Source organism: Sturnira hondurensis, unplaced genomic scaffold (genome assembly GCF_014824575.4).
Source record: "Sturnira hondurensis isolate 20B ecotype Veracruz unplaced genomic scaffold, ASM1482457v3 Scaffold0020119, whole genome shotgun sequence".
NCBI lineage: Eukaryota > Metazoa > Chordata > Mammalia > Chiroptera > Phyllostomidae > Sturnira > Sturnira hondurensis.
The window spans coordinates 5,215,027-5,240,968 of NW_028092750.1; the positions used below are offsets into that span (position 1 = coordinate 5,215,027).

Genomic DNA, 25,942 nt, shown 5'->3' on the forward strand with positions numbered 1-25,942 from the left:
ATCCCCAAATGTGGCCTCTTCAGAGTCCCTAGTCATGCTCTGGCCTTTATTTCCTTATGGCTCTGCTCAGTGTGCTCGTGGCGGTTATGTGTTTACTGTGGCTCCTTGATCAGAGTGGGTGTACCCAAGGGTGGGCACTGTGCCCTATTCCCATCACTGGATCTTACAGGTGAGGAAACAGAGGCCCCCAGAGGGGCAGCCACTGCCAAAGGCACCCAGTGGTGGGAGTCCCAACTCGAACCCAGGTCTGTCTGCAGCCCACTGGCACCTCTCCACACCCTTCTCTCTATCGACCAACTTATCTCTTTGAGCCAGGTGGCCCATGGCCTTATCGGCGGAGGCTGCCAGGGGCCTGGGCTCTGTGGTGGGCACCAGTTAGCCTCCCCAGGGGCCAGTATCCGCCACCCTGCTCCACCCCCACCGGAGCTCAGCATTTGCTAAGGGCCCACGGCCCCTGCCGACCCCAGCACCCTGAGCCCAAGGCCTGGAAGGACCTTTCCGATTCTACTTGTGTTCAGAACCTTCCCTTCCAGCCCACACCAAACGAGCCACTTCAACCCCAGGAGTGTGCCACACCTTCCCCAACTCACACCAGCCCCCATGAAGTGTCCTCCACCAAGTTCTGGCTCTTCGTGGCGGCCTGTGGGCCCCCAAGTTGGAGTCCCGGCTCAACACCCCCCACCTCATTCTGTAGCCCCAAGCAGGTGGCTTCCCTTCTTGGAGCCTCAGTTTCCCATTCTACCCTGGTCAGGTTCTGGGGAAGAGTCAGACTGATAATTCACATTGTATCACATTCCCTGTGTATAGCAGGTGCTCCATACATGTCCAGTGAAGGCTGAATAGCCCTCCTCGCCCATGTCAACTCCCTCGTTGGACTGCTTTGCTGGTACTTGGCCCACAGTGGGTGCTCTAGCAAAGCCAGCTGGTCACAAGGCTGTCTGATTATCCAATGCCTCTTATGGGGGCTGGGCCACGTCCTCTTCCGTCACTCTGTCAATGCCAAGTGGGATTGGTGCAGATGTCCTTAGAGAGGTGTCCTGACCCAGCTCAGGGTTGGGAGACTACCAGGTTAGGAAAGTGATGGAGACGGGCTCGCTTTGACTCCTGTGTCTATTCTGGGACCCTAGGCCAGGTGTCCATGTCCCGTGTTGTGATTACAAGTGTCCCCCAGCCACATACAATGGGCAGCAACTGGATGGGTCCTGCTTTATTCAGAACTGGCAAGGACCCCTCTCCCTGTTGTTCTGAGCCCACGGTGGGCCTGGGGAGAATCAGGGGGCTGGGCGGCCAGAGGAAGCTCCAGGCTCCCCAAGCTCCACTCAGGGGGGAAGCAGGCAGCAGCCGCCCCTGCCCAGACAGTCTGGGTGGGACAGACTCTGGGCCACTCAGCCCAACTCAGCTCTGGCTCCTTGTACTCCAAGAGGTGCAACTGGACAGGGCTTCCTGGATGCTGAGGAGGTGGCGGCCACACGATGGCCAAGATTGTGGGGTCTGGTGGTGGGCAGGGCTGTCATCCACAGTCTGAAGAGGCCACGGGTGGCCACTGGCACGGTGAGCTCCGAACTGCCTGGTCTGGTGGGCCAGACTGGGGAGGCAGGGGCGGTGGGGGCAGGCATATGGCTTGGGTGATGAGGCTAGGTAAGGCCTGCAGGGAGGTGCCTAGCGCATCCAGACGGCTTTCCAGTGCAGCCAGGCGGGCCTCAAGGTCCTCGTGCTGGGCATGCAGTTCAGACATGAGGTCGTACATGGCATTCTGGGTCTGCCGGAGACAGAGATGTGGGAGCGATAAGAGACTTAAATGAGACAGGAAGGGACAGGCACATAGAGAGACAGTTGCAACTGTGACGATGCCCCCAGCCCTGCAGGTCTCCTACTGGACCCCAGGGAATGGTGGGAGAGTAGGTCAGGAGGCAGACAGGTCTTAAATGCCAGGCTGGGACCAGGAGACCTGGGAAAGGCCGAAGGATGTCCTGGGGAGGGGTGGCTGTGACCATAGTTGCTGTGAGGGGTTGAACTGGGCACATGGCACATTAGACTAGGGATGGGACAGGGATCTGTAGGGAAAGATGACTTTCCAGAGGATTTGACCTAGTTACAGACCTGGGGACATGACAGCCACAATTACTATTATGGTAGGCAACAGTGTCCCCACTACCTCGACTGCTCCCCACAACATAGCCAGCAAGGGCTGGGTCTGCCACTGTCCAGATGGACCTTGGTTGAAGCTGGAAAGGGAGGCTGGCCACGCAGGGACAACCGCGCGCAGACCACACTCTCGCCATCAGGTGGCGCTCGAACATTGCTCGGTGTGTTTAACTCCAGCTCCACCGGGACGAGACACTCCACCCTTCCCAGGCTTCGGAAGGGAGGATTGAAGGTGCAGTTCTGGCTTCGGGGCGGGGCAGGGACACCCTCCAACCCCCTGCTCCTCGGTAGACGGTAGACGGTAGACGGTAGACGGTAGACGGTAGACGGATAGGATGAGGCACCTATTACAGTAAGTGCAGACTTTCCCAGCCNGTGTTTAACTCCAGCTCCACCGGGACGAGACACTCCACCCTTCCCAGGCTTCGGAAGGGAGGATTGAAGGTGCAGTTCTGGCTTCGGGGCGGGGCAGGGACACCCTCCAACCCCCTGCTCCTCGGTAGACGGTAGACGGTAGACGGATAGGATGAGGCACCTATTACAGTAAGTGCAGACTTTCCCAGCCTCCCCATGCCTTGCCTCTCTCCGTGTTCCCCATCCTTCTTTCTGTCACTGTAGGCTGACCGCACTCCAGGGCGGGAGGGATCGACACCTCTGAGTCCCTTCCTTCCAGGGCCACTGACCTTCACCCCAGCCTGCCTCAGGCAACCACAGTCCCCAGGGCCAGAGGGTAATATCTGGAGGCAATCAGGCCTGGGATGGTTCATTTGGGCCCTCTCTGAGGTTTTTAAAAATTGTTTTAAACTTAGGATATATGTTTTATTTTTGTCAGAGAGTTAGATACAAATTAAATCAACAACCTTGGAAAGGAGAGCATAAAAATTTAAGGTTGGGAAACATCTTAACCTTGTTTAATTTTAAAAAAATCACAAACTGCCCTGGCTGGTGTAGCTCAGTGGATTGAGCTCGGGCCTGCGAACCACACGATCGCGGTTCGATTCCCAGTCAGGGCACATGCCTGGGTTGCAGGCCAGTTCCTAGCAAGGGACTCATGGGAGGCAACCATACATTGATGTTTCTCTCCTTCTCTCCTTCCCTTCCCCTCTGAGGATAAATAAATAAAATCTTAAAAAAAAAAAAAACACAAACCCATGTAAATGTGGGTACAATTCAATCTAATTAAAGTCTGATTCAAGGAAACTTTTGTGAAATATATTTTGACAGGGGTGTACCACTGTGGTTACAAGGTTTAAATAACTTAAAAATTCAAATTTCAGCCCCGGCTGGTGTGGCTCAGTGGATTGAGCACCAGCCTGTGAACCAAAGGGTCATGGCTTAGATTCCCAGTCAGGGCACGTGCCTGGGTTGTGGGCCAGGGCCCCAGTAGGGGTGCTTGAGAGGCAACCACACATTCATGTTTCTCTCCCTGTCTTTCTCCTTCCCTTCCCCTCTCTCAAAAAATAAATAAATAAACTCTTTAAAACAAATTCAAATTTCAATAATTTATGCTAAAGAAGGATAATATGGATGATTCAAGTTATGATTCCTAGTACCTTTTTCCAAGGTATTTTATATTCATAGCTATATCTCCTATGACTTCAAATTAGTTGGCCAACAATTTTAATATGTTCTTAGGGTTATGTTCTAGTTTCTACTACCAGTTGAATTATTTCTTCAGTATTCTAGAATGTTTTTTTCCTCTGTAATGTTCCCTTCCAAATTCAATTTATAGAGGTTAATATTAAATTATTTTGCAATCTCTTGAAATGAGGAAGAGAGTCCAAAATCAGGTGGATATAAGAAGTGAAATAGTATAGGACTTAATATCTTCTAAAGTTATTATTAAATTGGTCTCATACTGATAATTGATTAGGGGGTGAGACCAAGAAGCAAAGCTCACACACAAACTGTTTATGAAATACACATCAGTGGTCAGGAGCAAGTTCAGAATAGTGTGAAAACACTCTAAGAGCCCACCTAACCAAAGTTAGGTGGGCGGAGCCCAGGCTGGTGACTCCGGAGGTGAGAGTGTCTGGCCTGACACAGCAAGGGTGCAGGTCCCATCCCTGCTCGGGGCACACACCGGAACCCACCACGGACTGCGTAAATAAGTGAAACAACAAATCGATGTTTCTCTCTCTTTCTCAAATCAATCAATAGAATTTTTAAAATAAAATAGTTGGGTAGTTGACACATCTTTTAATGGATGAATAAAAACTGGGAAAGAGGGCAGGACTTGCTATTAGAACCAACAAACTTCCATTTATAACACAAACTGATCTTACCAAGCTCACGCAATCAATTCCAATTTCCTGAAAGGCGTTTAATTGCTGTACAAATTAGCTTTCTGTTGATGCTGTAATTTGAATTTATATCCATAGCAAAAATACTACATCATCAATTTTGCCCACTAATTATTTGTTCTTTTTAAAGCTGTTTTCTTAGATACTAATTTTTAAACTGTAACTACCACCCATGTTAACAGCAACCTTTCCACACAGGTGGAGATTCCCAGAGGCCCTCTCATAGCCTCCGCCTCTGGTCTCGATGGACCCTTGCAGACAGGGCTGGTGTTCCTTGGTGGCTCATCCCGCCTGGTCTGCACCCCATGCCTGTGTCACCTGCCTGCTTCCTGTGAACACCAGTGCTGTCCTTCCCGCAGCAGAAGCTGCATGCTGCCCCTTATTGAATGTCCCCTTTCTCCCTGGAGACCCACCCAGCCCAGACTGTCCAGGGGAGCCGCCGCCCCACCTGGCCCCGCCTTGCTCACCTTGGCCAGGTCTGCGAGCGTGTTGGCCTGATCGTTCAGCTTCCCCTGCTCGATCTTCACACTCCGGAGCCTGGGGACAGGTAGGTGTGTGGGTGGGGTTATGTGGAGGCAGCATTGGCAGTAGTGAGGGAGGTCCTTCATGCACCTGCCCCACCCCACCAGGGACGTGGGACATGCAGGGGAGAAATGAGGCAGGATTTCAGGGGGCAGCAGGGCCTGGAAGGCAGCTCAGCTACCACCCACGGCGCTCGCCGTCTGGCCGTGGTCACATGCCCGACTCAGGATGTCCCAGTAACTTGGACCCCCAGGTCCATGTGAAGCCTACACTGGTCTGCAGGGTGGACATAAGCCCGGCCTCCCCCAGGAGCTGCCCCAGGTATGCACACTGCCCCATGACCCCCATGCACCTCTGACCCTCATGAAGAGACTTACTTCTGAGCTCTGCAGGACCCGGCGGAGCAGAGAGAAATCACAAGACAATTTTAACCTCAGCACTCCGGGGCAGCTCATGCCCAATGCTGCCCGCCTCCCACATGCTAACCTCAGGCACTGGCTAGGGGCCTGGACAGCCGGGGCTGTCGCCCCTGCTCTGGGGAGGGGCTCAGCCTCTGAGAGGACAGTGCCAGCCCCTCAGAGGTACATCTGTCCTCTGCTCCCTCCCTTGAGCGGTGCCCATGCAGCCCTGGCCTGGACGAATGTGGTTGCCTTTGCTTTGCAACCCCGTTGCCCACCAACCTGTGTCAGGCGCCTGGCCCAGAGGGGACATTCAGTCCAGAACACTGTACCTATGATACTGCCTAAGAAGAAAAGTGAAGCTTGAAGCAGGGGGGGGGGCAAAGCCACTGCCTGATAGCACCCCAACAGGATTTGAACTTGTGCCTAGCACTCAGCTTCCATGTCCTTGGCCTCCAACAGCTGCCCAAGGGGGTGGAGACCAGCCTGTGTGTGTCCTCGCCCTTGCTCCCCATGCCTTCTGTAGCTAAACTGGTCTAGGGAGATGGTTCCAGGTAGGACTGTCTCCCTCACTGGTTCAGACTCAACCCACGTGTGCCCACATGTGACAGATGCTCAGGATGCCCCTGGGGCTTCCCAGACCGGAGGCTGCCAGGGCTCCCAAGACCCAGCCCTCCATCTGGAGAAACAGGTGTGGGTTCAGGTACCCCCAAACCCCAGAAGTCTCCTGGGGAGCCCTGACATGACTTCCCTAGGGAAGCCATTCCTGGCTTCTCTATAAACAATCTGTTACATGGATGGTGTCTCCCACAAAAGATGTATTTAAGTCCCAACCCCAGGACCTCAGAATGTGACCTTATTTAACCAGTTTAAGATAAGTCATTAGGGTGAGTCTGAACTGGCTATGACTGGTGTATTTATAAAGAGGGTGACATTGGGACACAGATGCACACAGAGGGAGGGCATGAAGACATGGGAAGCACGCCATGTGAAAATGGAGAAGTGGGGTGATGCGCCCACAAGCCAAGGAGTGCCCGCAGTTGCCAGAAGCAAGCAGAGAGAGGCCTGGTGCAGATCCCCACCAGCGCCTTCCAAGGGAGCGTGGCCCTGCTGGCTCTGATGGTGGTCTTCTGGCCTCCAGGACAGTGATCATAAATTCTGGAATTCCCAACCACCCACTTGGTGGTACTTTTGGCACAGCAGGCCTAAGAAACATACACTCCCCAAACGCAGGCTGGGCTGCCCAATCCACCTTGTCTGAGACCATTTCTTCCTTTCCACTGGCTGTGCACACAGCGCTCCCCTCGGGGGCCTCTCCAGCTCCAGACCTGCCGCGGCTGCCTCAGGTTCGCAGCCCAGGCCTCCTGGCATTGTGCTGGTTCCTTGCACCCTGCCTTTCCTCGGCCTGTGAGGGCTCCTTGGTATGCCTGCTTGCCGCTCAGTTTCCTACTCACATCCCACCCACCCTTCAGGCCCTAGTTCAGACTCGCTCGATTTCATCACCTGCCCTTACAGGGCCACTGTTTTCCTGGGGGAAGGGTGTAGGAGGGCCTAAGGGGGAATGAAATGGTCCTGCCTGAACAGATGGACACAGACAACTCACAGAGCAGGTGCCTTCTCCCCAGATTCTCACATGCCCACTTTCCTCAAAAAACTTTCTGGAGCATCCCCTGGGGCAAGGTGCAGGGCAGGGCCGTGTCTGTGTCCCCCGTGTCTCACACACCGGCTGGTGCAGGAAATGCTCGTGGAATGACAACATGACCGTATTGCAGGTGCTGGTAATGACAATGCCAGTTCCTGTATTTGGACAATGCTATGTGGCAGTCAGGCACGAGTGAGTCATCTGGTCACTCCACGTGTGTTCGATCCATACCCCATTGCTGGAGAAGAGGCACGTCACCATCACCACCACTTTACAGAGAAGATATTGGGAGCGGCGTGGTCACTTGCCTGGGCCTCGCTGTTAGGTGGAAGAAGCCAGGTGGAGACCCAGTGGTCATTTAACAACTGTGGAAGAGCCAGTGAGGAGCACTGCCTGCCTCAAGGGCCTCCAGGTCTTGTGAGGAGGTAGGACCAACCCCTGGGCACAGTGAGGTTGAGGGAGTGGGGCACTAGTTCCTCTCCCTGGTTTTTAGGTGATGGTGGAAGCAGAGGCAGGGAGCGGGGGGTTGGGGCGGATGGACGTCATGCGTTGCCAAGTGATTGTTCCAGACCAGGGACCCTGCGGGCATTTCTGCACTCATTTCACTTAGCCCTCTGGAAGTCCTGGGAAGCAGGGGCTGTTACCGTTAGAAACCAACCCGGTTATAATGGCAAACACAGTAGACGTAAGCAGACTAAGCTCTCTAGCTAAAAGACGGGCTGGTAAGCAGCATAAGGAAACGTTTGGGGTGATGGCTCTGTTCCTTATCTTCACTGCGATGATAGTTTTATGGGTGTGTACATATGCTAATGTGCACCGAACTGTACACTGTAAACAGGTGCCGTTGATTGTATGTCGATCACACCTCAATAAAGTTGCTTTTTACAAAGAGACAAACACGATGAAACAGAACTGAAAAATGAAAGTCCAGCTGACTGAGCTGCTTCTCCCCTGGCCTGGCCTCTCTCCTGGGAAATGGTCGTTCTCCCTGACCCCTGACACCCCAGGAGCTGGGCCGCCGCTCAGTGCAGCCTCTGCCCCCTCCCACTCACACCGGGGTCTCGGAGACTCAGCCGCCTTCCTGCCGCGCTGGCCCAGACCCTAATGCTGTCCGTCTCGGGCTCTAGCTCGTCAGCCCGAGTCTGGCCTGGAAGCTCTTCAGACGGGGCACCGTCTGGCTCACCCAGGAGAGCCCACTCATGAGGGGGGTTTCCCACGATATGAGAGGTGGGATCTCTCTTCAGGGGGGCTGACTCTGAAAAGGACCTAAAAACATGATTTTTACTATTTTAAATCAGGAACCATGTGCCTCAACTGTAATTTGAGTGCCTCGCCCCCACAGGATCTAGAGCTGTTTGGATTCTAGAGGGATGCTGCTCCGCCCATCCCATACGCGGCTACTGGACCCTGGAAAGGCGGCCGGACAGATTCAAAATGAGCTGTCAGCGTAAAATAGACGATGGACTTTGGAGATTTAGTCCAAAAATCTTTCTAAAGTATCTCAATGATTTCGTATCTTAATCACATGTTAAAATGAGAATAATTTGGATACACTAAATGAGCATATTCAATTTATTTAACTTTTTTGCTTTTTAGAAAATGTGACTACTAATAAGTTTAAAATTGTATATGAAGTTCACATGGTATTTCCAGTGGACAGTAATCGGCATATCGTAGCTTGTGAGCCAGATCTGGCCAGATGCCTGATCTGGACAATAGAGTTTTTATTGGAGCACAGACACACCCAGGCAGCCCCACTGCCTTCCTGTTATAACAGGAGGGCAGAGCAGGGACAGAGACCATCTGGTCCACAAAGCCTGAAATATTTACTATCTGGCCCTTTAAGAAAAAGCTGCCTATTCTGGCTGCACACTGGTCTCCCCTGAGGAACTTAAGCTCAAGACGAGCCTGCACCCCAGACTGTACCATCACTGGTGTTGGGTGTGGCCTGTAGGATTTTAAAAAGCCCCTTGGGTAATTCCAGTGACTAGCCAAGGATGAGAACTACTTAATTAAGTAATTCTCGGCACGAAGGGACAAAAGAGGGAATTAAGTAATTTCTAATTGTCCCACATGAGTTTCTGGATCAGGCCACACATTTAATTCTGAGCTTCCTGGCAGCCAAAGCAAAAAGGGGAAATTGCCTCCGTGTCTAAAGGATAAAATAATTTGGCTATTCCAGAGAATAAAATACGCTTCCTACCATACATGTTGGATGGGCTGCATGGCTTACAAAGGTGATTTCCCTGGGTGAGTGCCGGGGCCATCACGTGTCCTCCTCTGACCATCCCACTGTCCTGGCCAACAGAAGCTGCAGTCCACTGACCACCCAGCGTGGGAGGGGCCACGACGAGGCCATGCTGAGCTGTCTGGCCGGACCCGGGCCTCCTCCCCAGGGGTTTGGGGGATCACGCTGCCTCCGCCCCAGGCAGATGCAGAAACGTGAGCGGGAGGGGTGCCGGACTTACTGATGGATGGCTTGGAGGAACTTACGCTGGTGTTTCCGAACCCGGGAGTGGTCTGGTTTCTTCACCAGCCTGGTGTGTTTGTAGATGAGCCACGTCTCCCTGAGAACGTTAGCAGCGGCGTTTTTAACCTGGGGCCAGAGAAAGAACAGTTCTCCATTTTATACATGGGGATACCGAGGCGCGGAGAGCTCAAACTGCCAAGGCCAGCTTGTAAGCTGGCCCCAGAATTCCTGCCCCTCAACGCATGGCCCACAGCTGAGCCATGCCTGGGCTGTGGACACCCAAGGCCATCGCCACATCTCTATGCACAGCTCAGGGATGTTCTCATAAGTGGCAGAGCCTGGTGCAGTCTTGGCCTGCACAGGGCATTGTGGTAACTTGTGGGCACGAGTGTGTGCCTGGAATGTGCAGAAGTAAGAGGGGGCGGGTCTGTGCTTGTCCATCGGGAGGGGAGGTGGCGGTGACGGGGGCTGGCATCCTTACCCGCTTGGTGAGCTGCGTATCCATCATGAAGTTGTGCACGTGTTTCTCTGCCTTGGTGAGCTCCAGTTTCCGGGCCACCACAGCCACCACGAGTGCTGTACAGCCAGCCCCCTGCACGAGGAGGGTGGCAGGCACATCAGTGTTCTGCTTTCTGTGGCACAGAGCTTGCTGACTCCCTGCCCCACTCGCTTTACCATCAAGTGTCTGGGGAGCATGTCCCACAGGATAGTTTATCCCAACAACCCTGGGAGGTAGGATCACTTCTATCTCTATTGGGTAGAGGGGGGAAACTGAGGCTCCGAGATAAGAAAGGGACAAGAAACAGCAGGGTCTGCAGGCACGTTCAGGGCCAGTGTCCGTGGAGGTGGGAGGATTTAGAATCTGTAAGAGCCTCGGGATCTGGGTGTGAGGGACAGAGACGGGGCCGACAGGTCACCAAGCAGGAATAGGGATCAGCTGACAGGAGGCGTGAGGGAAGGGCTGGCCGGAAGCCCTCGGTGGGGCATGTGTGGAAGGGAAGAGGTAAAGCACAAGTCCCAGGAGGCGGGGAAGTGGGGGAAAGGATGTCTCCTCATGTGGGTGCCCCCCCCAGGATGCCCCAAATGGCAGGCAAACCCAGGTTAGAAAAGGAGGTCGGAGAGGGCTCCCTTGCGCACTTAGGGGGTTACTTGGAGGGACCGAAGCAGGAGTGAGGTCCCAAGGAGGACGAAGGGCAGACAGGTAAGGCAGGGCAGCAGAGAATGACACAAGAAGGAAAAGGGGAGGAAGCAGGAAAATTCTGTGACCAAGAAGTACGATGCAGGGAGCCTAGGACACATGGAAATGTCATCAGCCTCGGGAGTGACCAACAAATAGGTGGCAGGGGATGGTGATGGAGCCAGAAATTGGCTTCCTGCCTGTGCTGGAGGCTGTCCCTGGAGCATCACTGGCAGGCTGCTTCCTCCCACAGCTGCTGAGTACAGGACAGAAGGAGGGACAAACCCCAGCTTGGGCTCTGGGGGTCAGGGTGGGGGTGCAGCCGGGCAGTAGTTCAGTTTTCCTTAGGGATGGAGAAAATATTTATGGGAGGAGTGGACAAGGGCCAGGGACACTGTCAAAGTGTCCTGGTTGGCTCTGGAAGTGAACATGCCCAGGCTGGTGGCATGGGCACAAAGTGACCCTCTGAGCAAACCCTGTTGAAGGTTCCTGATCAGGACAAGGATCTTGGAAGGGTCCACGAGCCCGTTCTTAGGAAAATCCCTGTCGACTGGGGGCAAAGTAACACGCCAGAAACCCGCACGGGGACTCCTACACAGCAAGGAAAAAGCACAGGTGACAAGTCTGCACTGACAGGGAAACAGCACTGACGCCATGTCGAGCAAAATACGCCGGGCTCAGAGGAGGACCCAGTGGCATGCCTTGAAGTTCAAAAATAGGGAAACACCAGGTGGTAAGACAGTGGAAGAGGATGAGTCTCTGGGGCAATGACGGGGAGGGGACACACTTGGGCACAGATGGAAGAGAGAGCGAACAGAGCAGCTAAAAGAGACCCACGCATGACCGTGTGTGCATGTGCTGGGGCGAGGGCCGGGAGCAAGCTGAAGGCTGGACTTTAAACTGACTTTCTGGAAGGAGCTGCATCCCAGAGAAGGGAACACGGCTTTGCCATTTCACTCAGGGTTTTCTGGATTGAAAGACCTCATCTTATCCGAGTGTTCTTTTTTTTTTTTTTTTTAGATTTTATTCATTTATCTTTAGAGGGGAAGGAAAGGAGAGAGGGAGAGAAACATCAATGTATGGTTGCCCCTCATGTGTCCCCCACTGGGAACCGGTCTGCAACCCAGGCATGTGCCCTGACCAGGAATTGAACCGCGGTCCCTTAGTTTGCAGGCCCACGCTCAATCCACTGGGCCACACCAGCGGGGGCCGAGTGTTCTTATTTGTTTGTGAAGTTCAATTGCTGGGGGGGGGAGGTGATGGATTGTGGCTGATCTTTAGTTTCCTTCCACTGTCACAAAATCACATAGGCAACTGTGCACGATGCCCATGTCATAGGCGAAGGGCCATGTCAGCTCAGCTGGGAGAAAGGTGGCCTGACAGGGGAGGCAGGAGGAAGTGGACCCCTCGCTATGTCCAAATGGGAGGGAATGAGAGGCAAAGAGGAACAGAGTTACTGGGCTTTGGCTTCAGCAGATAGTGACAACTGGGGACTGTCTCCATAGGGTGAAGGGGGCTGGGCTGAGCCCCTGCAAGATGGCTCTTCCTTCTGTGGGAGGAAAGGAAATGGTGCTGGGGATGGCGTCATGGTTTTGCAAGGACAAATGCTCGCCTCTGATAGCGTAACTGGTGATGGGGTGAACTCCCTGTTGGTGGGGAGCGTGCAAGGGCCCCGGCCCTTACCATGATGCCGGTGAGCAAGCACACGCCTTTCCCGCAGTAGGTGTGTGGCACCATGTCTCCGTAACCGATGGAGAGGAAGGTGATGGAGATAAGCCACATGGCCCCCAGGAAGTTGCTGGTCACTTCCTGTTTATCGTGGTACCTGGGGAGAGCCAGGAGGGCTGGTCAGCCCACAGGGTTCTTCCTCCATCATCACACCCCCAGGGCAGCGCCTTGACCACAGGGAGCTGGTCACTCCGAGGGCTCGGAGTGATAAAGTTGCAATTTCAGGGCAGTGGCTATCTCCCGGGGCAGACACCACAGGGCAGAGGGCACCCACATCATCCTTCCCCACCTCCTGTTCACCTTCCTTCCTTTGCCCAACCCCCAAGCTGCTGCTCGGGTATCTGCCCTACTGGCCCTGGTCACAGGACAGAGAGGGGTCCAGGTTGAGGGTATGCCACATGTGTCCATGCATGTCCCCACGATACCCTTCCCAAAGGCAGACACACAGATAGACGCTGACATGGGTGGCCACGGGCACCAGAAGTGGGGGGGAGTGGAGGTGAGGATTCAAGTCAGACACCAGGAAGAACTCCCCCAGCCAGCGAGGCCCTGAGGAAGGAGGAGGGCTACTAGGGGAGACAGGAGGCTGAAGGGTCATGCTGCAGGACTTGGGAGAAGGGACATCAATATGTAAATGGCAGCACCAATGACCCCAATCCCAGGCCTGGGGTTCTCCTGGGGGTAAGGAGGCAGGGGGCAGCTCTCTCAGAGCGGGGAGAGGTTTGGGGTTAAACTTTTGGTGGGGTGGGAGGGATAGGCCCAAAGGCCTTACAAAGGACACTATTTTATCCCCATCACAGCCTGACCACACAGGCTATGAACAGGTTCTGCCCATGGTCGGCCCAGGCTGGGGGATGGAGGGGCTGGTTCTCAGTGTCTAGCAGCAGCTCGAGGTCCTGCTCTAGCCCAGTCCAGCCTGCAGCGCCCCCTTCAGCTTGGGAGGACCTCTTTCCAACTGACCCCCTCCTTAGTGGGCCTCAGGCCACCTGAACCCCACCCCAGTGGGTGAAGACCTCCCCTGAAGAGGTTCAAGGTGGAAGGGCAACTGAGGTGGCATGAAGGAATGGGGTGGACCCCTGGCTGGGGTGCGGCCGGGCCCGGGGGAAGGCTGTTCTAGGGGGATGCGGCTGGGGCCAGGGGTCCAAGACAGGGAGGAGATTGAAGGGAAGCCCCCTTGGGGGCGGGGGGGTGGAGGCCTCCTCAGCAGGTCTAGTGCCTGGGAGTCCCTGCCCCACTGCGGGACTTCCAGGCTTCTTGCTGGGTGCAGAGGACTGGAAACTGACCCCCGTATTTCACGGAGGTAATCGAGCCCCAAGCCGCCTTGGCCTCCAGCTCTTGAGATACAAGTGCCCCCCAACTCAGAAGGCAGGAGGGAGGGGGCCCCTCCAGCCATGGGTGAATGCTGCAGGACCACGCAGGACCACCCAGGGCCAGGGAGTAGGGGCATGCGGGAGATGGGGTGAGGGCGGGACAGAGCCACAGGGGCAGAGCGAGGCAGGCAAGGGGGCTTCAGGCAGCAACACGGGCTCAGAATTTAGGATTGGCTGCTCCCTACCCTGCCCCATTCCCCACCCCCGCCCTGTAACCCCTGAAATGACCTAGCCTGGACCTCAGGGATGCCTGAGGAAGGGTGTTCCTCTCTTGCTCCCCAGACCCTGATTCTGAGCCCACCCTGATGGGGCTGGGGCTGGGGCATTGGGAACCGGCATTGGGGAATATCAGGAGCCCAAGGAGACCCCGTGGTAAACTTCAATGACAAAAAGAGCTGGGCTCTCAGCCCTGTGAGCCCCATGTGAGGCTGAGGTAGAGACCGTGGGGTGGGGGGACTTGGGGTGAGGACTGGGGTCTTGGGGGGCAAGTCTAGCCCATGGACCCCCCAAGGAAGCCCAATCATAGCACTACTCAACACAGATTCCCCTCCAGGGCCTTCTCTGACTAGGCATGAGTCCAGAGACCCCTCCCGGACAGGTATCCCGGGCCCAGAGCAGCCCAGCAGGGCCCTCTCTCAGGAGACAATCAGAAAGAGACCCTTGGGAATGTCCCTTTGCTCCCAAGACCCTCATTTTCCTCATCTGTAAGTTGGGTCGATGGCCTGCCACCTTCCAGGGCTGCTCAGAACCAACCCCAAGTGGGGGTCTTAAAGACTGGGCCAGTTTTCCTTCACCCCAGACTCCAGAACCCTGGGTGAAGCCACCCAAACAGAACACTAGAGATAAGCCCTTTTCCCCCCACATGCCTTGGAGACAAAGTCCCCAAGGACACCAGGCAGACAGAACCTGAGAAAGGCCTGCCTCCCACTGTCCTGGTGGTGGCTCAACCCTACCTGCCGCCCTGTGCAGCCAGGAGCTCTCCCACGCCCCGTGGCCTCCTCCTGGTTCTGCCTCGCTCCTCTTTCCCTCCCCTCTTGGCAGCTAATCTTAAATTCCTGATGGGCAGCACAATGGCAGCAGCTCCGCACACACAGCTTGGCCAGGGTGGGACTCACATGTTTTCCCTACAGTCCAGCAGGGCGGGCGGAGGGGAGAAGGAGAGCAAGTCAAATTGTGGGGGGAGATGGGGATCTAGGGGGCATCTAGGGGGCATGCCTGTTCCTGCTGCCTCTACTGCCTGGGCCAGAGGTCAGAGGTCAGCTGCACACAGAGGGGCTGAGAGAAAGAGGAGCATGAGTCCCCTGGGGGCAAGTTGGAGGGAGGGGACTGGGGTCCCAGAGGGGTGTAGGTCAGGGTAGGGGCCAGGGGTGGCTGGGGACACAAGGCTGGAGCCCAGGGTTATGAGACCAGGAACTGGACGGGTGGGGAGAGATGGAGGGGAGGAAAGAGATGGCTGGTGGGCCCTGGTGGGCCCCGGGCACTGAAATCCTTGGCGGGCATGGGGGTCACTGAGGCCAGGGGGACAGAAGTGATGGCTGAGGGGGGCCTCAGTCACTAAAGTCATGGGTGGGCATGGGGATCAGCTGGTCAGGGGCCGGGGGGTCAAGGCACACCTCTCGCAGACGCGAACGGTCCAGGCAGCAATGATCCAGGAGGAGATGCTGAAGACCAGCAGCACGGTGCCTGGGCAGATGGTCATGAGCGTCTTCATGACGAAGCGCGTGTTGAAGGTGATCTTGTTGAGCGCCCCGATGCTGCGGGAGGAGGCGTCCGTGAAGATCTTGCTGTGCAGCAGCATGACGCGGCCCAGCAGGTAGAGGCGCAGGAACATGGGCACCGACAGCAGCACGTCTACGTCGGCCTCAGCCGCGGCCGGTGCGTAGGTGAAGGCTAGCCGCGCCGTCCACGTGAAGCGGTAATGGCCGGGCACTGGGTGGATGGCACACACGGCCAGCTCCAGGGAGATGAGGAGGACGCGCTCGCAGGTCATGGCGATGCGCCAGTCGTCCGCCCCATTGTCTACCATGAACAGCTGCGGAGAGCAGGCGGGCGGCGGGGGATCTCAGATCTGCCTCGGGGCCACCGGATGGCAAGACCCGAGCTGAAATCCCTCCCACTCGACTTTTATGGCAAACACTACCTCACAGATAAAACTCCTGAGATCTCAGGGTTGGCCACACTTCAAACTAAACATGGGCCAGTGGTCCCCACAACGTTCAACACAGAATGACGCATGACCCAGCAACTCCAATCCTAAGTGGGATGTGCAAGTAGAGAAATGAAAACAGACAGCCAAACCGACCCTTGCACTGCACAGCCACAGCAGCGCTGCTCACAACTAAGCGGAAATGGCCTGGTTGTCCGCCGGAGGTGGCGGAACACTGCAGTGCGGTCCGGCCGCACCACGGCACTCACTCAGCCATGAAGAGGAGTGAGGCGCTGACACAGGCTACAATGCAGATGAACCTTGCACACAGCATGCTCGCTGAGAGAAACCAGCCAAAAAGGTTGCTACCAGGACCGAGGCGGGTCATGGCCACCCCACTGGGCCTGGAAGGTGGAGCTCTGAGCCAAGAGAATTATTCCTGAGCCTTCAGCGTTCATGGGATCTGCCTTGCCAGCTCGGAGACCTGCTGAGGACCCATCCCCCGTCTCTTCTTTCAGATTCCCCTTTCGGAAGGAGAAGGACCACCCTAGCCAGTGCTACCACTGCGCTTGGAAAACCAGTGACTTGTCTGGTTCACAGCTGGAGAGATCTTACCTCAGTGTCACCTGCATCTCACTCTGAAGACATTCACATGAGACTTTGGACTTAGAGCTGAAGCTGAAATGGGTTAAGACTTTGGGGGTTAGTGGGATGGAATGAATGCATTTTGCATGGAAGAAGGACAAGGGTTTGGGTGACGGACCAGAGAGTGGGTTGTTATGGACTGAATTGTATGCCCTCAAAATTCATATGTTGAAGCCCTAACTCTCAAAGTGACTGTGTTTGGGGGCAGAGCCTTAAAGTGGTAATTAAGATCAAATGACATCACGAGGATAGTGCCCTAATTCTACAGGACGAGTGTCTACAAGAAGAGGGAGAGACGCCAGGAATGTGCACACACAGATGGAAAGGCCATGTGAGGGCGCAGCAAGAAAGCGGGTGCCTGCAAGTCAAGGAGGGAGGCCTCGCTGCAACCAGCCCCGCGGCCCCTCATCTTGGACGTGCAGCCTCCAGAACTGGGAGGGAAAACGTGCCTGTCCTGTAAGGCACTCAGCTGTGCAACTTTGTAGAAGCCCTAGCAAACTCATACAGTGCTCCCTTCTTTGTTTATAGCTGAATAGCAAATAAATGAATAATATATAAATACAGCAATATATGAATACTACAATGAATAACAATTCTACTATATGAATGGACCACATTTTGTTTATCCATATACCCATCACGTGGACGGCACAGTTGGCCTGCACCTACGCTGAGGCGCACAGACGTGTTGTCATCGGTCCCCACGTTCCTGCACCTCTACCTGCTGGGCCGTTAGACGTCTGGGTCCTTTCCACACTTTGGCCCTGTGAACAGGGCTGCTGTGAATATCTGTGTACAAGTTTTTACGTGGGTGTGTTGGTTTCTTTTGGGTCTATACTGAGGAGTAGAATTGCTGGGTCATATGGTAACTCTGTGTTTGACTATTGAGGAGCTGTCAGACTATTGTCCCTAGTGGCTGTACCCTCAGAACTGCTTCCTTTCAGCTCAGGGGCCCCTAGCCACATCCAGGGCCCCTCCTGTGTGCCCCGACCCGGGTGTCTCCACAGATATCTGCACACAGAGCAATGCAGGCATGATTTTCCGTACATGCATCTCCCGCCACACTGTCAGTGTTCAGAGGCCAGGGGTGAGCAGCCAGATCTGACACCCGTTGGTATCCCCAGGACCTGGCACCAGACCCGGGACATGTCTGTCCTCTGTGGCCACACACGCCCAACACGCCCTGACCTGGACTCAAGCCTGGCCTGGCTTTGATTAATCCCGCCCCCAAAGAACAAACTCCTGGCATGCAGTAAGTTGTTCAGACGTGGGGCCCCACTGAATACAAAAGGAGGCTGCTAGTTCAAACGCTGGCTTCCACCGCAGTGGAGTCTCAGAAGACCACAGGGCTTCATGTGCCCAAAGTACCTAGCCCATCCTCCCCACCCTGTGCTCTCGGTGACCATTTCTTTCTCGAATGATAAAAATTAAAGCGCAGATGTGCATTCCAGGAAATTTAGAGTGGTCTAAACAATGCATCTTCATGGGGGTTTCTACAAGGAGGCTATTGGTCCTTTTATGTTTAGGGGGCTGGGCTTCCAGGTGGCTGGTGTGGGGGGCTCTGGGGCATGGAGAAGGGCTCCCCAGCGTGGCTGGGCACTCACCTGGATCTCCCGGGCGTGGTAGAGGACAACCAGCCCCAGCAGGATGACTGTGGAGAGGCTGATGAGGCATTTGAGTGCAAACGAGTACAGGGACTCCTGCGCAGAGAGAGAGCACACAGCAGGATGATGTAGGGGGTGGGATGGGGGGAGCAACCCTCTGAGTCCCACACCTGGGCACTTCGCTCAGAATCGATGCTCCTGTCCTCACTCCCTTGGCCTGGGCTGACAGTAAGATGGGTCTGGGACTTTAGAGTTCGGAAGGTCTGGTTGCATGCGGGCAGAGAACTTCACGATTTCTAAGGCCTGCCCTCCTCAAGGCCCGGCAAGTCGCATTTGTAAGGTTTCGCCTCATGGGGGTGCAGCACAGTTTATGGGCTGACACAGCCCTGGTCACTTTCCGTCCTCGCACACCCTCGGGCAGTGCCAATGGACCCACAACCAGGCTCATAACCTGGCCCCAAAGGCAGGCAGCTGAAGCTCTTTCCCTGCTCCCCTTCCAGGCCTCATCTGGGGCTCCCCCAGTCCAGGCCTGTCCCAGGAGGCAGCCCTCTCCCCATCTTCAGCTAGGGTGCAGGCAGGAGAATGGACTGGAGCCTCTGCCCCCACCTGCCACCTTCCCACCACCCCCAGGACGGGGGCTCCCCACCTCCCATCTCTAGGACCCTCTATATCCCCCATCCTTCTCTCCTGCAGCCAGTGTGCCCTGACCCTGAGCCTGAGGGATGGCAGGGAGCCAGGTGGGCCAGGTGGGGCCTCTGTGGGGTGTCGAGTGGGGCTTCCCTGAGGTGCCAGTGGGAAAGGCCATACCTACCTTGGTGTAGACCCCCCAGGACAGCTCTGTCTCTGTCACCATGACAACGATGCCAAACATGCCAAAGATGAGGGCATAGTCGCTGAGGCGCTTCCGCTTCTCGAAGAGTGCCCGTCGGTGGCCCAGGCGGTGGCCCACGTTGGGGGGCTTCCCAGAGCCCCTCTGCCCACTTGCCTCATCCTCCTCATCATCTTCCTCCTCCTCCTGGTCCTGGGGCTGGCCCCGGGGGCTGCCAGGCGAAAGCTGGCCTGGCTCGCTTTTGGCAACCACCACCTGGAGGCCTGGGCTATGTGGGGGCTGTAGGGGGCGGCTGGCCTCAGGGTCCGGAGGGTCTCGGGTCAGAGGCCCTGGCCCGCCTCCCAGTGGCTGCCCCCCACAGCCACTGTGGCTGTGGCTGTTCATGACTATGTGGGTGCCGGGGTTGGGCTCACTGCAGCCCACCTGGGGCCGGGCATGGCTCAGTGGCTGGGCTCCCGCGCTGACCTGCAAGGGCATGGGGAACATGGTCATGCCAATTGACCGGAGGGCCAGGGACTATTATTGACACTCCAGAACATTCTGAGGCTTGGGAGGCCATGAACCCAAAGCAGCTGACACATCGGTTGCCATCCCAGAAATATCCGAGTCAGCCTATGCCCCTCCCCTGCCGAAACTCTCCCATCACCCGCAGTGTCGTTGCACAAAAAGCAGACACCTCCCTGAGGCCAGGAGGCCCCTGTGGTCCCAGTCCTGACCCTCCACCCTGCTCGGTCTCCGCGGAGCCGCTCCCTAGCAGTCACACTGGCCTCCCTGTTAACAGTCCCAACCAGCTTACTCCTGCCTCGGAGCCTTTCCACATGCTGTGCCCTTTGCCTGGGATGCCCTGCTATCAATCTTTTCCCACTGATGTTTTGGGCCTCCAGGCACCTAGACAATGGCTAGCACACAGCCAATACTCAGTAAACACCTCTGTGTGCCTCAAGATGGAATCTTCCGGCAGGTTTGTCTGGGAGGACTAGAGCCCGTGTAGGTGTGTGGGGTTGGGCAGTAATTCCCATCAGTGCTCATCTCCGGCTGACTGTCAGGACCTTGGACAACTCAACCTCACTCTATTGAGCCTCTAGTTCCTCCCCTCCAAAGCTTTGACACACATACGCTGGTGCAGGATGCCACTGAGGGGACATTAACTACTGAGGCTGGGGCTATAGCACTCTCCTGCCTGGGTGGAGGGAGGTGTGTGGCCTCCAGATGGATTCTGGGATCGGTGTGGCAAACTAGGTCTTAACCCTAATATTCCAGAATTGAATCTATGAGACATGCTCAGCCTGGCCCTGTGACCCTGGGCCAGCCTCAGTTTCCCTACCAGGTCAAAGAACAGACTGATTGCCCAACATCCTCAGGTTCTGCTCTGGCACAGGGCTATATCATGGGGGTCACGTGCAAGAGGAGGGACCTCAATGACCCTGTCTGGAGTCGGGCCTGCTGGGTTCTCACCTGCCAGGCCCACCCCGGCTTACTCTCTCAACCTGGCATGCCACCCACTGTTTCCCTGCCAATGTTTATTAAATGTTTGTTACACACCAGGCTCCGTCCCTCACATAAGTTTTCTCCTGGATCCTTGCAATACCTCCAAGAAGAGGGTCCCGGGATCTGGCCAGTCTAACAGCTGGTAAAACTGAGGCACCGGGCTGTGAAGGGACTACCTCCTTACAGGGCACATGCTGGACCAGGCTGCCCGGCTGGGCGTCCCCCAATGAGCCTGGCCACAGCAGGCGGTGGGCCTTTGAAAAGGCCAAGCAGGCACAAACTGGGGGCCTGGGAGGGGGAGCTGTATGCACAGACAGGAAATCTCCCAGCCCCAAAACTGTGCTCTGGGGGTGTCAGGTGTTTTGTGTTTAGGGAGTGACATCAGGATATGCCAAGATAGGCCATGCTGCTGGGCGGGACATGGGTGACCTTTGTCAGAGCATCCACTGCAGGCCTCGCAGGACCACTGTGTCCTTGTCTGGCGACCCCCAGACTGGGTCTGTCCTGCTCACAATGTATGCACAGATGCTGGTGACAGCATACGCAAGTGCAGGAAACATCCCTGCGATGGTCAGCGACCTCATGAGTCATAGAGCACGTTCTTCCCTTCCCACTCCTACCCATCGCATTAACCAGGTTGTGGCCACCCGTGGCCTGACACTTCACAGTTTATAAGGCCTAGCCTCCTGCAGGCTAGGCACTTCATAGTTTGTAAGGCTGACCTTGGCCCTGCTATCTGTCTGTCTCTTTCTCTTCTCACAAACACTTGGGCGCTCTCCCCTCCTGGGCTGGAGTCCTGCTCACCATCCTAAAGCCTACCGGCTGCTAGGCAGGTCTGGGAGTTTGTCAGCACAGCGGCTCCAGGCCCTCCCCTCACCTGGGAGACCAGGAAACCCCAGGCTCCCCTCCCACCATTCCTTCTGAAAGTGCCGTTCCTTGCAGGGGGCTTTGGGCACACAGGCAGGAGAGGGGGGTGGTCTGGCAGACAGAACCAGGAGGGGATGGGGGCCCAGCAGATGACCTTCGGAAATGCACCAGTAAAGATGCAATTTGGGCATGTGACTCAGCCGCTGTACACACAAGCCAAATGCAGCCATTTGTCGGCCATGCTCCTCCTTGCCTGGCAGCCAAGTCCTAAGGTGCCCTGGGCAGGGTGAGTAGGAGGGGGTGGGGACAGGTGGCAGGTAGCTTCCGTGAGAACAGGGGGGTGGAGGGCATTGCTGGTGCCTGTCTCGTTAACTTGTACCTAGTGCTTATTGTGGGCAGAGTCCTTTGTCAGCATTATCACATTGAATCTCCACTGCCACTTGGAGAGGCAGGTGGCATCCCTGATCCCATCTGATAGACAGGAGACAAAGCTCAGAGAGTTTCAATACCTTGCTCAAGGTCACACAGCCAGGAAGAGCAGGGACTAAATCAGTGCCAACTGGGGGTGGGTGGCAGGATCTGCCTGGCCCTCTCTTGGTGAGCCACCATCTAGAGAGGGAGCCAGCCTTGCCCTGCCCTTGAGGGGCCCCAAAGTTCAGGACACAGGCATTGGTGGGTACCCTCCTATGAGCTCCAAGGAAACAGAATGACAGAGTGGTCTGCCCGAAATCCCACAGAAGAAGGCAGCCCTTTTCTAAAGGCTGAGTGGGACCAGAGCCTTGGGGACAAGAAACCTCTTCCCTTCCCAGGTATACGGCAACCTGGACGTAAAGCTGGGATCCTCAGAGATTCCCAAAGAATCAGCCCCTCTGAAATCCCAGCCAAGGTTTGGGTATCTGTGAAAGGATGGTTTTGGGGGGTCAAATCTCCCAAGTTCTCCAAGGAACTTCTCTAAATGGTGAGGAACACCCTCTGGGCTGCATTTGTTTTTGAGGGACCCTCGAATGGCCAAAATTGTCCAATGTGTCGAGCATGAGACCTCTGTTCCCTGAAGGCCAGGATATGGTGAGGAGCAGAGCCCCCCCACACACACCATCCCATGAGAACTGTGGGAACCTTGTGGGACAAGTGGGACAGTGGGCACCCAGGAGGGCTTTTGAGGAGTTAAGGAAGGTTAGCAGGTGGCAGGGAGCAGGGCACTCTCCCACCCAAAAGGAAGACAAAATAAAACCCAACCAGACTCCAATGGCCCTTGAATGAGCCCATTTACAAATGACAGGTTGGTTGCAGTGGCTGCACAGAGGGACCCTCCAGCATCCCAGTCAGGACATAGTCACCTCCTCAGCTGCCTCTTCAGTAAAGGGGCATCTTGGTGCCCATCCAGCAGGGTGGGTGACCAGATCTCATGTGGAAAATCTTAGCATGTGGCCATGAGTACACCTGCCACAGTGCCACTGCCCAATGCCAAGCTCTGTCCTGAAGAGGTGGACAAGGAGAAGGTGCTCCCTGCCCCCTCAGTCCCCAAGGCAGAGCCCCCCGCAGGGCAAAATGCTGGGGGTAGGGCAAAAACACAGTGCTCCCAGGAACCACAGCCAGAGCAGCACATGGTGGAACTTTCCAGGATGTATAGACAAGTCATGGGTTTTATGTCCCTGTGGAGGGTGGGGAAGGACCCGTTCCAACACTCTTGGGGCGCTAACTCTGCAGGGTGGACAGGATGCACTCACCCTCCTGCCCCATGGGCTGCCCAGCACCGCGCAGTGAGGCACTGGCTGACTGCCTGATCCCCCAGGCGTTGCCCCCATCGCCACCCATCAGGAACCTGCCAGCAGCCAGCAGCCAGCAGCCAGCAAGAGTGCAGCTAGCCTGCCCTGCCCTTCCCAGGCTGCTTCCACCAGCGTCCTCCACACCGCTCCATCTCCATCAGCTTCTCCCACCTAGCCCCGGCTTCCAGCACTCATATCTAGTGCTGCCCTCCAGGACAGCGGGTAGTGCCCTGTGCGGGGTACCCCATCTCTGTCCAAGGAGATTTGGGCTTCCTGACCCCTATCTGGGTGCCCCTGACCGCTAGACCCAGGGGCCAGTAGTGTGGGTCTCCTTCCTCCCATTCCCAAGTCAGTCCCGGGTCGTTGCCTCTACCCTGAGAGCTCCCTCCACCGCATCTATGGAGTTTGGAGACTCAGCCCCCAAAGAGAACCCAGTACCCTCCCCCTCCGGGATGTGGGTCCGAGACTCCTCACTTAGCCTGGCAGTGCAGAGACACACATGCGCTTCTTCGGGTCCCCTGCTTCAAACCGCGTCCCCTCCCGGACGTGCCTCCTTCCCCAGGCGCCCCTTCCCATCCTACCCGGTACCTGCGGGGCTCGGTTCGGGCGGACATACAAGGCTGGAGGGGACAGGGTCCCATACGACCAAGAATCCACAGGACGGGGCCGGGGTCGCGGCGGGGGCGGGCAGGGGCGGTGAGACGCCGGGCCCGACGGAGGCGGGGCAGGGGGAAGCGGCGACGGGAGCATCCCCCACCGCCCAGTGCACCGCCCGGGCGGGGGGGTAGGGGGGCGAGCGCCCGCCCGGGCCGGGAGAGGAGGGGGCAGTGCGACGCGGGCGGGGCGGACGATTGGCTGAGCCTGGCTGGCCCCGCCCCCGGCGACCCCGCAAGCCCCGCCTACATTTAAAGATCCCTCATTCCGTGTGCCCCATTCTACCCACCCCCCGCAGCGCTAGGCAGGTCCCGAAACTCACCCTTTTGCCCCACGCCACAGAGAGGACATTAGTCAAGCCACAACACCCGTCCTTGACAGTCCTAGCCTCCCCTTCCCAAAATAAAGTCCCCCAAACTCCAGGTACCCCTCAACCTTTGTGTTCCACGCATACTCGCTGACGGGACAAGTTTGCAAAGCGACTGGACACCTTTCCTCCACCCCGCCCCCCCCAAGTGACCTTTTCACACGTCTGCTCTGTGTGGGGGAGGCTTGGGGTAGGAAAGCAGGATGCTGGCAAGTGGTGAGTGCTTAAGATTTGGTCGAGAGAGCTTCCAGGCATCCAGGGTGTGTCTGCTGCAAGGCCACCTTCTTTGGGACTGTGCCCTTGCCTTAGTCCTAAATCCCTCAATCAATGCCAGGATGGTGGGACAGCAGGAGACTACTTCAGGGGTCCTCAAAACTGTGCCCTCTTCCCCTGGCACCCAGGAGGCTATCCTTGGGCAACTCCTTCACTCAACGACCTTAATGGCAGCTGGGGAGAATCTTGGGGACCAAGAGGTGGAGGACCCTTTCCTCCTCCTCTTCCTCTCAGGTGGTCTCACTACCTCAGCCTAACTCTGTTCCCACGTGGCTGAGAGTGACTGAGTCCAGCTCTGTTCCCCAGCCTGGCAGCTCCGAAGACAGCAGCTCCTCCATCTGTTTTCTTCCTGGCCTCAGCTTTTTACCAGGTCAGGATCTGCTTTGTTTCTTCTGTGGCCCAGAAAATAGCTGGGCAGAATGAATGAGTGAGCAGATGACAGCTTGGGCAGGGGGTGGTCCCAAGAGTAGGTCATAGTGGTAAGGCTGAGGAGGGGCAGGTGACAGCCTTAGGTTTGGGACTCCTGTCCCCTCCTCTCAAGAGCCTGTTCATGCTAGCCTGCTGGGAAAATCCCGAGGAAGGCCTGGTTGTGGTGACGTTTCCCAGGCTTGTGATGGTTGAGAAGTGGAGGCCTGGGGACCACCCGCTGCCCGCAGTGTCCAGGAGGGCACCAGGAGTGAGGCTGTGGTGACTCTAAAGACGTCATTCTTGGCCTGCAATGTCTTTCCTGCATACCCCCATCCACTCCCCACTCCCACCCAGGCCTCCCATGTCCCCTCAGCTATTCCACCTCCAGGGCTTTGCACTGGCTGTTCCCCTGCCTGAGCTGCGGGGGGCTCTTTCTAAAACACCGCTGAAGCCACCCACATCTCCCTCGGGGCCTAGCACACAACCCTGCCCCACGTTCAATGCCCTGGCCTACATACAGGCCCCTGCCCCACAACAAGCATTCATACTGTACCCATTCACGGGCTAACTCCGAACTGCACAGGCTGCTGTAAGGGCCCTGCAGCAGCCAACACTCTCTGAATTCAAGTCCAACATGCAAACAATCAGAAATTCACAAAAACACCAGCCATTACCCCCAGAGGTCTCTTCAGGCCTCCCTTGGGAAAGACCCCTTTTCTTCTTTAGGCTTACCTGCCCTGAGGGATAAGGGACCCCCTTCAAGGGCTGAACTTAGGATGGTAGAATTGGAGACCGATCACATCCTGCCCAAGTCTGCCCGCTCTCTGCTTCCTACATGGACCTCAGCTCCCGGAGACAAGGTGGACGGGAGTGGTGGATGGGAGTCAGGGATGGATGTAGATGAGACAGTTGGTGGGGGCCACCTGGGTCTCCATTGCAGGCAGAACTCCTCAGCCCATGGTTGGTGGGAGGGAGTAAGGCTGGGTACCCCAGGATGCACGCCCTCAGGAAACAGCCTATATACTGGGCAGAGGAGAGGCTAGTGGCTGAACAGGGAGCCCCTCCTCTAGAGTGTGGGTACAGGAGAGCTGGGAGAGCTTCACAGGAGCTGAGGGACCCAGAGGCAGCCGCCTGAGCAGG

The 25,942-nt window shown here is 56.3% G+C and overlaps 1 protein-coding gene across 3 annotated transcripts; it reads right to left on the reverse strand.

Moving 5' to 3' along the window:
• Positions 1–644: 644 nt before the first annotated feature.
• KCNN1 (potassium calcium-activated channel subfamily N member 1) lies at positions 645–23,868 on the reverse strand. 3 transcript variants are annotated; one of them, XM_037028902.1, is made up of 10 exons: positions 23,689–23,868; positions 18,962–19,444; positions 18,151–18,246; positions 15,369–15,787; positions 12,341–12,482; positions 9,962–10,072; positions 9,479–9,606; positions 5,348–5,356; positions 4,916–4,985; positions 645–1,759 (listed from the first exon to the last, which is right to left on the reverse strand). In XM_037028902.1, the coding sequence occupies exons 1-10, from the start codon at positions 23,848–23,850 to the stop codon at positions 1,511–1,513; spliced, it is 1,869 nt and encodes a 622-aa protein (XP_036884797.1). In that variant the 5' UTR covers positions 23,851–23,868; the 3' UTR covers positions 645–1,510. The 3 variants fall into 3 exon arrangements, 1 of the variants encoding a protein (XP_036884797.1); XR_005064014.1 differs by having other exon boundaries at positions 1,674–1,759; positions 9,504–9,606; XR_005064015.1 differs by lacking the exon at positions 5,348–5,356 and having other exon boundaries at positions 1,674–1,759; positions 9,504–9,606.
• Positions 23,869–25,942: the final 2,074 nt, after the last annotated feature.